This window comes from Phoca vitulina, unplaced genomic scaffold (genome assembly GCF_004348235.1).
Source record: "Phoca vitulina isolate PV1807 unplaced genomic scaffold, GSC_HSeal_1.0 scaffold46, whole genome shotgun sequence".
Taxonomy (NCBI): Eukaryota; Metazoa; Chordata; class Mammalia; order Carnivora; family Phocidae; genus Phoca; species Phoca vitulina.
Window position 1 is genome coordinate 7,292,540 of NW_022589749.1, and position 15,569 is coordinate 7,308,108.

General features: G+C 40.9%; 1 protein-coding gene and 1 long non-coding RNA gene across 5 annotated transcripts in view; one reads left to right on the top strand and one right to left on the bottom strand.

The window, feature by feature from the left end:
* Positions 1-11,504, bottom strand: part of MAPKAPK5 (MAPK activated protein kinase 5) — a 35,558-nt gene extending 24,054 nt beyond the window's left edge. Inside the window, exons 1-2 of one of the 4 annotated variants that reach the window (XM_032431388.1) lie at positions 10,798-11,502; positions 5,299-5,391 (exon numbers count right to left, since the gene is read on the bottom strand). Coding sequence is in view for 2 of the 4 variants with exons in the window: in XM_032431384.1 (XP_032287275.1) it covers positions 10,798-10,833 (36 nt within the window). In the remaining 2 variants the exon portion in view is untranslated. Of the gene's footprint in view, positions 1-5,298; positions 5,615-10,797 lie in introns of those variants that run through there. The other 3 variants (XM_032431384.1, XM_032431385.1, XM_032431386.1) reach the window with 3 other exon arrangements.
* Positions 11,505-11,607: 103 nt separating this feature from the next.
* Positions 11,608-15,569, top strand: part of LOC116648907 — a 48,320-nt gene continuing 44,358 nt past the window's right edge. Inside the window, exon 1 of the long non-coding RNA XR_004302590.1 lies at positions 11,608-11,775. This is a non-coding gene — a long non-coding RNA (uncharacterized LOC116648907). The remainder of the gene's footprint in view (positions 11,776-15,569) is intronic.

Below are 15,569 nucleotides of genomic sequence, written 5' to 3' on the forward strand. Positions count from 1 at the left end.
AACTGTGGAATGAGAGACTAGAAAGTAGACTAAAGCTGGATGATAGAGGGATATTGACTTGGGAAAGATCAGTTAGATCATTACACAAACTTCCTTCAGAAAAACTGTACACTGGGGTTAAGGAGCTTGAGGGCACGCAGTGAGTTACACGGACTAATGAGACTAGAATCTATGGCTTTGGCCTCTTCCCTAGCACCATTCCAGCTATCAAAGTTAACTGCCTTACACAGAAGATTAGGGACAGATCTTGCCCAATCAGGGAGGTCCCAGGCTCTGTCCCCAGTCACCACCTCCTAAACAGAATTCAAACCTACCCATTTAACTTGCCTACCTCCTTTATGTTTCCACTGCATGGCCTTTAGAAGTGTTTGAGAAGACAGGGAGGAATACAGGATTGGGAAAGAGGGAGTTGGGAGCATAGTCTAAGCTTCATGGTGGAGTAAAATCATTTGCTAAACCCCTCCTTCTCCTCAACTCTAATGAAAACATACACTCATAGGAGATTCATGGAAAAGAGAGATTTGTTCCATGGAATTATCTGTCATGAACAAATCAAAGAAGTGTTCATTTGCCCAGTTCCTGAGATGTGAAAATAACGTTAGACAAAATTCTTCACTGTGCTGGTGCTTATTCAGATGGTACTCTACCTAATACACAGCCAAGACCGTTCCACTTGTAGAGGCTCTGATGAGGCTCTGACAGGAGTTCTACCACGTGCCGTTACAGAAGATGAGAGAGGCACTACCAGGCCTCTCTACAGCCCAGATTTCTGAACCCTGTTTTCCTTACACCTCTTGTCCTCTTTCCCAGCTTTCATTCTTACACCTTTGTTGATGGTGCCATAAACACTAACTGGTCTAAGGCTTCAAGAAGCCTGGCTGGGGAGGAGAAGTAACAGTCTCAGATCTGTCAACTCTTCCATGTGTGGATGGCCTATTTTCTCACATATTTTAATGACAAGGAGAATATAGGAAGGGATGGGTCAATTAAAACACTTCACTGAAGGAAATTACGGACTAATTCAAAGGCATCAATGAGAAACACATTGACTGAATTCTGCTAAAGAAATATATATACTGCCTTAAATTAATAAGGATATAGATACATGGAATGAAATAATTCTTTGGAATCCTTCTAGACCAAGGGTTAGGAAATCACAACCCACAGGCAAATCTATCCATTGTCTGTTTTTGTAAATAATAAACAAAATATATTTGTGAGAGATATAAAAATAATGATATAGTAAAAAAGTTAACATTTACTGGATTAAAAAAAAGATCCAACCATAGCTGTCTATGAGAGATATACTTTGGATTCAGAGAAGCAAACAAGTTAAAAATAAAAGGATTTCAATGATTATGCTGGGTAGACTGGGTATCCACATGCAAGCAAAAGAACAAAGTTGGACCCTTAACCCCATACACAAAAACTCAAAATGGATCAAAGACCTTAATGTAAGACCTAAAACAATAAAATTCTTAGAAAAAAACATAGGACACAAGTTTTGTAACACTGTATTTGGCAATGATTTCTTGGATAAGACACTAAAGGAACAGGCAACAAAAGAAAAACTAGACAAGATGAACATGAAAATTTAAAAATTTTGTGCATCATAAAACATTATTAACAGAGTAAAAAAGGCAACCCACATAATGGAAGAAAATATCTGCAGATCAAGTATCTGATAAGGGATTAACACCCAGAATATACAACAATTCCTGAAACTCAAAAACAACCTGATTCAAAAAACGGGCTAAGAACTTGAAAAGACATTTTCCCAAAGATATACAAATGGCCAATAAACACATGAAAAGATGTTCAGCATCACTAATCATGAAGAAATACAAATCAAAACTCCAATGTGATACAACCTCACACCCATTAGGATAGCTACTATCAAAAAACAAACAAATAGGGGTGCCTCAGTGGCTCAGCTGGCTAAGTGTCAAACTCTTGATCTCAGCTCAGGTCTTAATCTCAGGGTTGTGAGTTCAAGCTCCACGCTAGATGTGGAGACTACTTAAAAAACAAACAAACAAACAAACAGAAAATAACAAGTGTTGGTGAGGATATGGAGAAATTGGAACGCTTGTGCACTACTGGTGGGAATGTACAATGGTACATTTCCAATGCCATGAAAAACAGTATGGCAGTTCCTCAAAGAAATTAAAAATAGAATTACCATATGATGCAGCAATTCCACTTCTGGGTATATACCCAAAAGAACTGAAAACAGGGTCTTCAAGAGATATTTGTATATCCATGTTCATAACAACTATTCATAACATGGAAGGGACCTAAGTGTCCATATACATATGATGGAATATCATTCAGCTTTAAATAGTAAGGAAATTCAGAAATATGCCACAATATGGATGAACCATGAGAATATTATGCTAAGTGAAATAAGCCAGTCACAAGAAGACAAACACTGAATGATTCCATTTTTCTGCGGTGCTTAGAGTAGTCAGTATTACAGAGACAGAAAGGAGAATGGTGATTGGTAGAGGCTGGGGGGAAGGACGCAGAGGAGTTACTGTTTAATGGGTACAGAGTTTCAGTTTTACAAGATCAAAAAAATTACATGGATGGATGGTGGTGATGGTTGCACAACATTATAAATATATTTAATACCAGTGAAGCGTACATTTAAAAATGGTTAAGATGGTAAATTTTATGATATGAGTAATTTTATTACAATTTTTTAAATGGAGAAAAAAGTAAAAGGATGGAAAAAGATATACCATGAGTAACTATAAGAGAGCTGAAGTAACTATACAGACAACAGACAAAATAGACTTTAAAACAAAAGATATTAATAGAGAGGCACTTTTTATAAGGATGAAAAGGTCAATTCAACAGGAAAATACGAGGATTATAAACATATATGGAGGCACCTAACAACAGAGTCCAAAAATACATGAAGCAAAAATTGACAGAATATAGGAGGAAAATAGATAATTCAAAAATAATAGTTGGAGATTCCACTACCGCTACTCTCAGTAATAGAAAAGCTAAACAAAATCAGCTGGATGTAGAAGATAACACTGTCAACCAACTTGACCTGACATCTATTAGAACACTGCATCCAACAACAGGAGAATATACATTCTTCCCAAGTACACATGGAGTAGTCTTCAGGATAAATCATATGCTGGATCATAGTCTCCATACATTTTTAAAAACTGAAATTATATAAAGTTCTTCAACCATAACTGAAATTAAGCTACAAATCAATTAAGCTAGAAATCAACAAAAATTTTAAAATTACATAATACTTCTAAATAATTAATGGGTCAAAGAAGAAACAGGGAAATCAGAAAATATTTTGATCCGAATGAAAATAAAAACACGGGGCGCCTGGGTGGCTCCCAGTCACTAAGCGTCTGCCTTTGACTCAGGTCATGATCCCAGGGTCCTGGGATCGAGCCCTGCATCGGGCTCCTTGCTCCGGGGGAGGCCTGCTTCTCCCTCTCCCGCTGCCCCTGCTTGTGTTCCCTCTCTCGCTGTCTCTCTGTCAAAAAATAAATAAAATCTTCAAAAATAAATAAATAAATAAATAAATAAATAAATAAATAAAATAAAATAAAAACACAATACAGTAGTCCCCCTCTTGTCTGTGGGGGGTACATTCCAAGATTCCCAGGGAATGCCTGAAATCAGAGCTGGTACCAAATCCTATATATATTATGTTTTTCTTACACATACATACCTATGATAAAGTTTAATAATTTAAAATCTATAACAACATTATAAATTATAATTTATAAATTAGGCACAGTAAGAAGCTAACAATAATAAAATAGAACAATTATAACAATATACTGTAATAAAAGTCATGTGAATGTAATCTCTCTCTCACACACAAGTTATCTTTTTGTACCACACTCACCCTTCCTCTTCTTGTGATGGTGTGAGATAACAAAGTGCCTATGTGATGAGATGAAGTGAGGTGAATGACATAGGCTTTGTGACAAGGCATGACCTTCTGATGATTCAGAAGGAGGATCGTCTGCTTCTAGACCATGGCTGACCATGGGTAACTAAAACCACAGAAAGCAAAACCATAGCTATGAGGGGACTATATGCTAAAATTTATGATGTACAGTTAAAGTGGTGTTTAGATGTAAATTTATACCTATAAATCCCTACATAAGAAAGATCACAAATCAATAACCTAAGCTTCTACCTTGAAAAACTAGCAAAAAAAGAAATACTCAAAGCAAGCATAAATAATAAAAACTAGGGCAGAAATCAATAAAATAGAAGACTGAAAATTCAAAACCAAAGTTGATTCTTCAAGAGAACAAAATTAACAAACCTTCAGCTAGACTGAAGAGAGAAAAAACACAAATTATTACTATTAGAAATGAAAGAGGAGACATCACAATTGACCTTACAGGAAGCTAAGCATTATAAAGGATCACCATAAAAAACTTTACGCCAAGAAATTAGACCACTAGATGAAATGGACAAATTCTAGAAAGACATAAATTACCAAAACTCACTCATGAAGAAATAGAAAATCTGAATAAATCTATAAAAGAAACTGAATTAATAACAAAAAAATCTTCCCACAAAGCAAAGCCGTGGCCTACAGTTTTGGTGGTAAATTCTACCAAATCATTTAAAGTGCAGTTTCTCATCTCAGCATCACTGACATTTTGAAGCAGATAGTTCTTTGTTGTGAGATTGTCCTGTGCATTGTTAAGATGTTCAGGAGCATTCCTGGCCTCTACCTGCTAGATGCCAGAAGCATCCCCTACCTGCACTGAATAACTATAATGTCTCCAGACATTGCCAAATGTCTTGTGAGAGACAAAAACTGCCCCCTATTGAGAACTATTGATTTAATGAAATAATACCAAACCTCCACACAAATTCTTCCAGAAAGTAAAGGAGGGTATACTTCCCAACTCATTTTGAGGCACATATTACCCTCATACCAAAGCTAGACAAAGGTATCACAAAACTATAGACCTATATCTCTCATGAATACAGATGCAAAAATCCTCAGCAAAATTATTAGCAAACTGAATACAGAAACATGTAAGAATAATTTTACATCAGACTAAGTGGGGTTTATACCAAGAATGCAAGATTGGTTTAATACCTGAAAATCAATTGTTACTATATATCACATTAAGAATAAAGAACAAAAACTATATGATCAACTCAATAGGTGAAGAAAAAGCATTTAACAAAAATTCAATGCCTATTCCTGATAAAAACTCTCAGCAAACAAGGAACAGAAGGAAACTCCTCAATTGGACAAAGGACATCTACAAAACCACTTACTTAGTGATAAGTCTTTAATGCTTTCCCCCTGAGATCAGGAACAAGGCAAGATGTCCACTTTTGCCACTTTCTTTCAACATTGTACCTGAGGTTCTACCCATGGAATAAGGCAAGAAAACAAAATTAATAGCATACATCCTGTAAAGGAAGAAGTAAAACGGTATTTATTTGCTGAAGACATGATTTTTATATGTAGAAAATCCTAAAGAACCTACAACAAAAAAATCTAGAACTTAGCAAATGTGGTAGGATGTAAAACACATTATCAAAATACAGAAATGAACTGTTATTTCTATACACTAGTGACAAATAATCCAAAGAATGAAATTAAACAATTCTTAATACCATCACAGAGAATAAAATATTAGGAATAAATTTATTAAAGAGTGCAAGCTCCATACACTGAAAACTACAAATACATTGCTAAGAGAAACAGGAGAAGCCCTAATGAAATGGAGAGCTATACCATGTTCTTGGATTAGAAGACAATATTGTTAAGATGGCAACTGTCCCCAAATTGACCTGTAGAATCAATGGAGCCCCTGTCAAAATCCCAGCACACTTTGTTGAAGAAATAGACAAGGTGATCCTAAAATTTATTTGGAAATACAAAGAACTTGAAGAGCCAACTTAATTTTGAAAAAGAGAAACCAAGTTTGTTCTCATACTACCCAATTTTGAATATTTACTATAAAACTTCAGTAATCAAATTAAGTATGATACTAGCATAAGGATAGTCATATCGATCAATAGAACAGAACAGAGAATCCAGAAATAAACTTTCACACTTATGATCAACTGATTCTCAAAAAAGGTAACCAAAGTAATTCAATAGGCAAAAGACAGTGTTTTGAACAAATTGTCCTGGAACAACTGGATATCCATATTAAAGACAAACAAACAAAACCGTAGACCTTTATGTAACACCACACACAAAAGTTAATTCCAAGTGGATATTAGACCTAAATAAAGAACTAAAAACTGTAAAACTTCTAGAAGAAAATACAGTTGAAAAATCTTGTAACCTGAGACTAGGCAAAGATTTCTTAGCTATGACACCATAAGCACAATCCATAAAAGAAAAAGAAAAAAAAGATAAACTGGACTTCATCAAAATTAAAACCATTAAAAGTGAAAAGATAAGCCACAGACTGGGAAAAATATTTGCAGATCATATGTCTGATAAATCACCTTTATTTAGGGAGAACTCTTACAACTCAATAATAAGACAAACAACTCAATTTAAAAGTGAGTAAAAGATTTTAATATAGTTAAATACCAGGGGAAAAAATACATGAATGGCAAACATACAAAAAGATGCTCAAGAGCATTAGAATTAGTTTTTATTCGGAGTATATAAAGAACCCTTACAACTCAATAATAAGACAAATGACCCAATTTAAAAATGGGCAAATGATTTGAATAGACATTTCACCAAGAAAGATACACAAATGGCAGATAAGCACATGAAAAGTTGACCAACAATATTAGTCATTAGGGAAATGCACATTAAAACCACAATCAGGGGGCACCTGGGTGGCTCAGTCATTAAGTGTCTGCCTTCGGCTCAGGTCATGATCCCAGGGTCCTGGGATCGAGCCCCGCATCGGGCTTCCTGCTCAGCGGAAGCCTGCTTCCCCCTCTCCCGCTCCCCCTGCTTGTGTTCCCTCTCTCGCTGTATCTATCTCTGTCAAATGAATAAATAAAATCTTTAAAAAAAAAAAAAACACACAATCAGACCACTACACAACCACTAGGATGGCTAAAAGGGAAAGACGAACAATACCAAATATTTGTCAGGAAGGAAACAAAAACAAAGACAAAAACAAAAACAAAAAACAACAGACCCCTCAAACACTACTGGTGGGAATGAATAAGGTAAAGCTACTTTGGAAAAGTTCTGCAGTTTCTTAAAAAGTTAAACATAAACTTACCATACCACCCAGTAATTCCATACCTAGGTATTTAACCAGAAGAAATTAAAACAAATGTTTACACAAAAACTTGTATGGGCAAGTTTTATATATCATTTTGTTCATATTAGCTAAAACTGGAAACAATCTAAATGTCCATCAACTGGGGATGAATAAATACTAAAAAGATTACTCAACAATAAAAAAGAAATAAACTCCTAATATATGCACTAACATGGGTGAACCTCAAAAGTACTATAAGTAAAAGAAGCCAAATATGTAAGACTATGTATTATACAATTTCATTAATTTGGAATTTCTAGAGACAAACCTAGTGGCAGAAAGTAGATCAGTGACTGTCTGGAGTGGGGAGTGGGAGTAGAGGCTGACTACAAATAAGCAAAAGGAACTTTCTAGGGGGGATGGAAATATTCTTTAAAAAAAAAAAAAAGAAAAGATTTTATCCATTTATTTGAGAGAGAGAATGCTAGCAGGAGTTGGGGGGGAGGGGCAGAGAGGGAGAGAATCCCAAGCAGGCTCCACACCCAGCACAGAGACCAATGCGGGGCTTGATCTCACAAGGGAGATCATAACCTGAGCCAAAACCGAGTCAGACACCCAACCCACTGAACCACACAGGTGCCCCGGGATGGAAACATTCTAAAACTGGATTGGGATGATAGTTGCACAACTCTGTAAACTTACTAAAAATTCTTGAACTACACACTTACATTGACTGAATTTTATGGTATGTAAATTATACTGCAATTTTTTTTTAAAGATTTTTATTTATTTGTCAGAGACAGAGAAAGAGAGCACAAGCAGGGGGAGCAGCAGAGGGAGAGGGAGAAGCAGGCTCCTCACTGAGCAAGGAGCCCGATGTGGGACTCGATCCCAGGACCCTGGGATCATGACCCGAGCCGAAGACAGACGCTTAACGACTGAGCCACCCAGGCGTCCCTATACTGCAATTTAAAAAATATTTTTAAAACTACGGAAATGAATTTTCATTAAGTTCATCAAATATTAAAAACTCTGCCATATACGGGGTGCCTGAGAACTCTGCCATATTCAATAGAAGGCAAATATGTAAGCAATCCCTAATCCCAAAATGTTCTTTCTTCAGGTTTATATAAGTGCCTTAGGAGTAGTGAGTCATGGGGCTATGGGAGAAGAGACAGAAATGAGAAGACAGAGCCTAAGGTTGTTGCCTTGGCCTTATCTTAATTATTTTGAAGAGTAATAGGATGAGATGTTAAAGTCTAATCAGACTGCTCTTAGGTAGTCAGGAAGCAGAAATTTAAATGGTCTGATTAGAGCCCAGGAAAACAGCTTTTCCAGCTGAACTCCACTGGTCTCAGACTTCACCACTGAGGGACATCCTCCAGAAAGCAAAACAATGAATACAACACAATGCCGCAGAGCAGAAGTTTTATTTGATGTCATGCTGGCTTGCTTCCAAGGGAGTATATCCTAGTCAGTACTAGTTGTCAGATTAGATATTTTCAACTCCACTTATTTTTATTGGTTGGACACACTCAAACTAGTAAGCAGACTCACCAATGACCTGTCAAGTACATGAAGAAAAGCTAAAAAAATTTAAGAAAGTCAGATTGGGCCATAGTGACCAAGTGAAGAAATTATGACTTTCTTAAATGACTCTTTAGTTGCTATGAGCTAACATTCATCAAGTTCCTACTAAATGTTAGGTATTATTGTAAGCACATTTAGATATATTTGTTCATTAAATCCTCAAAAAACCGTATGAGCTGTGGAGTGTTTTTATCTCCTTTCTATGAGTGGGGACTGAGAAGTGAAGTGACTTACTCAAGGACAGAGCTAATGAATGGCAAGGCTGAGATTTTAACCCATGAGTTTACCTAGAGAAACTATGGTAGCCACTATGTAACATTGCCTCCCCATTTATATATTTACCCACTAGAACTATGTCCCTCTTCTGTTCAAAACTCCCTAGCGTTCCTCTGCTACTCAAGGTCAAAGCCAAAGTTCCTACAATGGTCTACAAGTCCCTATGTGCTCTAGCCTGCCATCACCTCCTAAAACATCACTGACCCATTGCATTCACTTTGCTGTTCCTGGATCCCACAAGACTTGTACCTATCTCAGAGCCTTTGTATCTGCTGTTCCTACTGCCTGTAACACTCTTCTCTGTGACAGTGGAGGTTTGCTCCCTTGTTCGTTTCAGACCTCTACACAAATGTCACCTCTTCAGAGAGGCCTTCCCTGACTACTCTTCCTAAAATAGTACTCCCCACCCTTTTTATACTTAATTATAAGCACCTGACAATGTTTATTACCTAACTCCACCATCTAGAATATAAGCTCCAGGAGAGCAGGGACATCTAGGAGTTTGGCTTTGCACCACCAGTGCCCTAAGACAGCACCTGGCAAAAAACAGACAATACTTGGATTTAAAAATCTGCCACATATGCTTTGATTCACAACCCAGTTATATAACTTTAGGTAACAATTCATGACCCCGTACCAGTAAAATTCAAACCAAAAGAAAAAATGCAGTCTTTCAGAACCTTTATTTCTATTATTTAAAATCTGATCTTCCTTAATGTGTATGTATATTTCCATGCCTCCTTTAAAAGGTGAAGTTTCTTTGGGAAGTCTGATGACTTCTATAAACTTTGCTACACAAAAAATTATTGTTAAGTGTAACTTCTTAACTGTGTCTTGAAGGGGAAAATAAGCCCAAGTTGCCAATGGATGCCTGTCCCTCAAGGGAAAATGAAATTCTTAAATGCATTGACTTTAATACTGCAAAATAAGTAAATAACACATATCGAACTTCGGGTTCAATTTACACAAGACTCTAATTTCCTAGCTACAGCTAGATGACTTTCTATTAGTACCTCAAAGTTTGCCTGTTTAAAAAAAAAAGAGTAAAAAACAGATTTTTAAAAACTTTTCACTTTATTTGGGTCATTTTAGAACACACATTATTTGCTTTGTTGTTATTGTTGTTAACAGAGCAGTAAGTCACAGAACACCATGAGCTCTTCCTCAATAAATTAAATGCTCCCTAGGAGGAGAGGAAAGAGGAAAAGGTGAGGGAACATAGGCAAAAGTAAGAACAATATGTGCCAAAAGACAGATTTTGTAAGAAGGCGAGCCACCCCTTCTGAAACTGCAGGTTTCGAGGAGGCTGGTTTCAAACAAATCGAGAGCGATGGGTAAAGTCCAACTCTCCAAATACTGTTGCAGATCATCCGGAAACAAATACTGGCGGCACTTGGGGAGTGATCGAAAGTGTAGTAGTAGGGCCCCCTCCGTCCCACTCATATCAAGTATCTCCACGCCACTCACCTTGCGTTTTAGATGAGCACAAATCACATCCCTACTTTAATCAGGGAAGTTAGAGGGAGTCGGACATCCCTCCCTATACATACACAAACCATTCACTCAAGGGCTGTAAAACGCAGTCCACGGAATCTGGGAAGACTGAAACCCGGAGTCGCTGGAACCTCTCACTCCAAGTTCTCTCCGCTTTCTGAGGCTGAGCCGAGAGGAATGCCACAGGGACAAAGCGGGGAGCAAGGGGGCATCTCCCCCTTACCTTGATGGCTTTCTCCATGTCGCTCTCCTCGGACATGCTCCTTGGGGCCTCTACGGCCGGGAGCGGCGGAGGCTGCACAGGTGCCCGGTCCCACCGTAGCCGGGGGAGCAAGGGGCTCGGCGCTCGGGCCCCTGGGCCTCGGGGAGACCGGCAGCAGCCGTCCCCAGGGACCGGCGGGGATGAGGGCCCCGGCGCCGGCTCCGCTTCGGTGGGCGGCTCTAGGCTGGCGGCGGCGGCCCCCGGGGACAAGCCTTTGTGCTGGGCCCCGTGCGGCCGCCTCCCGGCTTCATCCCCGGCCGGGGAGGCAGGCTCCCGGGGCAGGGCGAGGCGGGGAGGGTCCCCGTCCGGGGCGCTATGCAGAGGCCTCGCGGGGCCGCCGATTAGGCCTGGGCTCGCCAGGTCCTAATGAGGAACCTGCGCCTCCGTCTCCGCCGCCGGCACCGCTGAGAAGCCGAGCCCGAGCCGGCCGCCGCCGCCGCCGCCGCCGCCGCTGCTCCCGATGCCGCTTCAGCGCCACACATCGCCGGGACACCCGCGCCGGGCAGCCCCGCCGGCCGGCCGCCCGCCCGCCGGCGCTGTGTCCCGCCTGAGCTCCGGGCCGCCCGTCTTGCCGCCCGACTCCTTGCCCCCACGGCTCCACGTGCCCCTCGCCGCCGTCCGCTGGGGTTTCCGAGCGCCCCCAAACCACGCAGTTGATTTGCAGGCATCTGCCAGGGTCTCCTCACGCTGCGCCACACTCGGGACAGGCCCCGGGGCCCTCCGCAGCGCTGGCGCCGCGCTGATGACGCAATGCGTCCGGCCCCCCACGGGGCGGACCCACAGGAGAACCCCACCTGACAAGAGTGACGTTCGCGCCCCTTTTTCCCTCTCAGACGCGGAGAAGGAGGTTCGTTCCGCCAGAAACAGCGTGCGTGCAGGAGCCGGGGGTTTCAACTCGTGATGAAGAAGAGGAAACGGAGGTCCCGGGCGGGTCCAGCGGTAAGAGAACACTTGTGTATAATAATAGAAGTCGTAGTTATATATTCGGAGGGTTAATTTTACCTGAGGCTCTTTTTCCCAGTCAGGTTCTTTATTCTTTACAAAGCAGGCATTTGGCGCTGCGAGGTAAGTATGTTCTTACCCCGCGTTTACAGGTTAGGTAATTAAGGCTCTGAGAGCCCAACTCTCTTGTGCACAGCTGAGAGGTGGTCAAGTCAGAATTGGAACCCACGTTTGTGCTCCTTCCACTACACCAACTACCTGCCCAAGGACCTTGTACGAGCTGTTGGCAGATCACCTCTTCATTCGTTCAGTTATGTACTGAGCATCACCGTGTACCAGGCCTACTCAACACTTGGGAAACAATAGGAGCAAGAGTCGGTACCTACTCAGTGGATCTTAATTTCAGGAAAGCTAAGCAGCAAATAAACGGGGAAACAAGAGTTTGTAGGTGCCAAGAAGAAAGTTTACAGGATGCTGAGATAAGAGAATAACTGGATGTGGGGACTTTCCTAGTAGATGGTCAGGGAATGGGGTAACACTGAAGCTGAGACCTCTGAGGAATGAGAAGGAGCTGATTGTTGCAAATCTGAGGAGGAGATTTCTGGGCGGATGGAACAGCAGGTGCAAACATCTTAAGATGGAAATAAGCTAAATATGTTCAAGGAGCAGCAGAATGTTCATTGTAGTTGGAGCAGAGCAAGTAGAAGGAGAAAATGACAAAGAATGAGGTTGGAGAGGTGGACAGAGGCTGTATCATACACACTAGGGTCATGGTAATGACTTTAGATTTTATTTTATGTAATTGGAAGGTTTTAAACCAAAGAGTGATGCGAACAAAGTTATGTTTTGAAAGATCATTCTGCTAGATAAAGAAATATGGGCAAGCAAAAGTGGAGACATGGAGAGTTATTAAGAGGCTATTGGAATAATCCAGATGAGAGATTATTTTGATGCTTGAACTCAGGTAGTGGCAGCAAAGATGGAGTAGATGGATTTATGGTATGTTTTGGGAGTAGAGTTGACAGTATTTCCTGAAGGATTTGATATGGAACGTGAGAATAAGAAATGAGGGGCGCCTGGGTGCCTCAGTCATTAAGTGTCTGCCTTTGGCTCAGGTCATGATCCCAGGGTCCTGGGATCGAGCCCCACATCGAGCTTCCTGCAAGGGAGGAAGCCTGCTTCTCCCTCTCCCACTCCCCCTGCTTGTGTTCCTGCTCTCACTCTCTCTCTGTTAAATAAATAAAATCTTAAAAACAGAAGAAAGAAAGAAATCAAGAGTAACTTCTCTGAGTCTGGCTTCAGCAACTGGAGGGACAATGGTGCCGTTCAGTGATTGACGGACTTGATGCAGGTGAAGATGGGGAATCCATGTTTTTACCAGAGGATAAGTCAAGTAATTGGATATATGTTGTGGTGCGGATGTAGTTGTCCTCTTTGTCGGCCATACGCCTACTGTACATTCCTCAGCCCCCTTAAAGTAGGTGTGGCCATGTGCCTGTGCTCTCCCCAGTGGAAAGTGAACAGAAGAGATGTGCACAGTTTCCAGGCTCGGCCCAGAAAATTTGTCAACAGGTGCTCTTACTTACTCTGCCAGCTGGACGATGATGAGAAGGTTCTGGAGAAGGCAAGGCTCCAAGATGGAAGATTCCTGAGTAGAGGAGAACCGCTGCTCCATTGACTTATATATCCACCTAGGACTGTTACATGAGAAAAAAATAAACTTTTATTGTTTTGAACTTTTATGTATTTGACTCTTTTTGTAATAGCAGCTTTGCCTGTGCTAACATAAATAAGAGCAGTGATCCAGCATTGAACTTTGTGAGAAAATTTCTGAATGAATTGACATTATCCATAACAGTAAGGAAATAAAAGGTGCCTTGGATTTATTCATTCATTGGTTCCATGATAATTTATCAGGTGCCTCTCAGTGCCGGGCACTGTGTTTACGTAATAGAAATGCAGAGATGAAGAACTCATACACTGAGTCTGGCAGCTCAACTTCCTGGCTGTTATCTGCATGCGCTTTCCCTCTACCTGGAAACAATTTCCCCTCCCAACACACACACACACAGACACACACACACACAGACACACACACAGCCTAATTTCTACATGTTCTTCAACCACATTCTAAATACCGTTTTAGGGGCACCAGAGTGGCTCAGTCGGTTGAGCAGCCGACTCTTGGTTTTGGCTCAGGTCATGATCTCAGGGTCATGGGATGGAACCCCATATTAGACTTTGGGCTCAGCGCAGAGTCTGCTTGAGATTCTCCCTCCCTCCAGCTCACGCGCTCTCTCTCTCTCTCAAATAAAATCTTTAAAAAAAAAAATAATGGGCGCCTGGGTGGCTCAGTTGGTTAAGCGACTGCCTTCGGCTCAGGTCATGATCCTGGAGTCTTGGGATCGAGTCCCGCATCGGGCTCCCTGCTCGGCAGGGAGTCTGCTTCTCCCTCTGACCCTCTTCCCTCTCATGCTCTCTGTCTCTCATTCTCTCTCTCTCAAATAAATAGATAGAATCTTTAAAATAAAAAAAAATAAATAAATAAATAAAAAAAAAAATATTATCAGAAAGACATGCCTAATTCTTATCCCTAATCTAAGTCAGATATTCCTGTTGTCTCATAACTTACTTTCTTGTATTTACCACAGTTTTTATTTATGTATTTATTTGTTTGTTATTCTTTAGTGTTCTCTCCCCAACTAGACTGTAAATAATCTCAACGGAAAGAATCTTACGTATTACCGGCCACATCCTCAACACTTAACCCACTGCAGGTGTTTAATAAATATTTGCTGAAGGAATCAGTGAATGGAGAAGGCAGAGCTCAGAGGAAGGAGAAGTTTCCTCCATTTTTTGCTGGGGAGGTGGCTGTGGTAGGCAGCCTCTAAGGTAGCCATCCATGATGCCCACCTCTAGGTATTCATGATCTTGTGTAATCCCTTCACCCTGCTTGTGGGCTGATCTAGGGACTTGCTTCTGATAACGAAATGTCATGTCTCAGATTACATTACAGAAAGACTTTGTCTTTCATCTTGGGTGCCCTCTCTTACTCTCTTCCTCATTTGCTCTGAAGGAAGCCAGCTCAAATGTGAGGTTCTTTGTTAGTTTCCTGGGGGCTGCCATAATAAATTACCATAAACTGGGTGACTTAAAACAACAGAAATTTTATTTTCTCACAGTTCTGGAAGCCAAAAGTCTGAAATCCATGTGTTAGCAGGGCTGTGCTCCCTCTGAAGGCTCTAGAGGAGAATCCTTCCTTACCTCTTCAAGCTTCTGGTGGCTCCCAGCAGTCCTCAGCATTCCTTGGGCAAAAGGGGTGCATTACTCCAGTCTCTGCCTCTGTCTTCACATGGCCTTCTTCTCTGTCCTTTCCTCTTATGGAGACACTATCATTGTACCCTAATCCAGTATGATTTTATCTTAATTACATCTACAAAGACGCTGTTTCTAAATAAGTTCACATTCTGAGGTTACATGTGGACATGAATTTGGAGGGCAGGATACTAATCAAGCCACTATGGTTGCCTAGTAGAGGGGCCCACATGTCAAGGAACTAATGTCTCTTGCCAACTGCCAGTGAGAACCTGAGACCTGCCAAAGGCCACATAAATGACTTTAGAATGGATCCTCCCCCGGTTGAGCCTTGAGATGATTGCAGCCTTCTGTCCCAGGAAGAGGCACCCAGCCAAACTGTGCCCAAATTCCTGACGCACAGAAACTGAGATAACAAATGTTGTTTTTAGGACACTGAATTTGGGGGTAATTTGTCACGCAGCATAGATAAACTA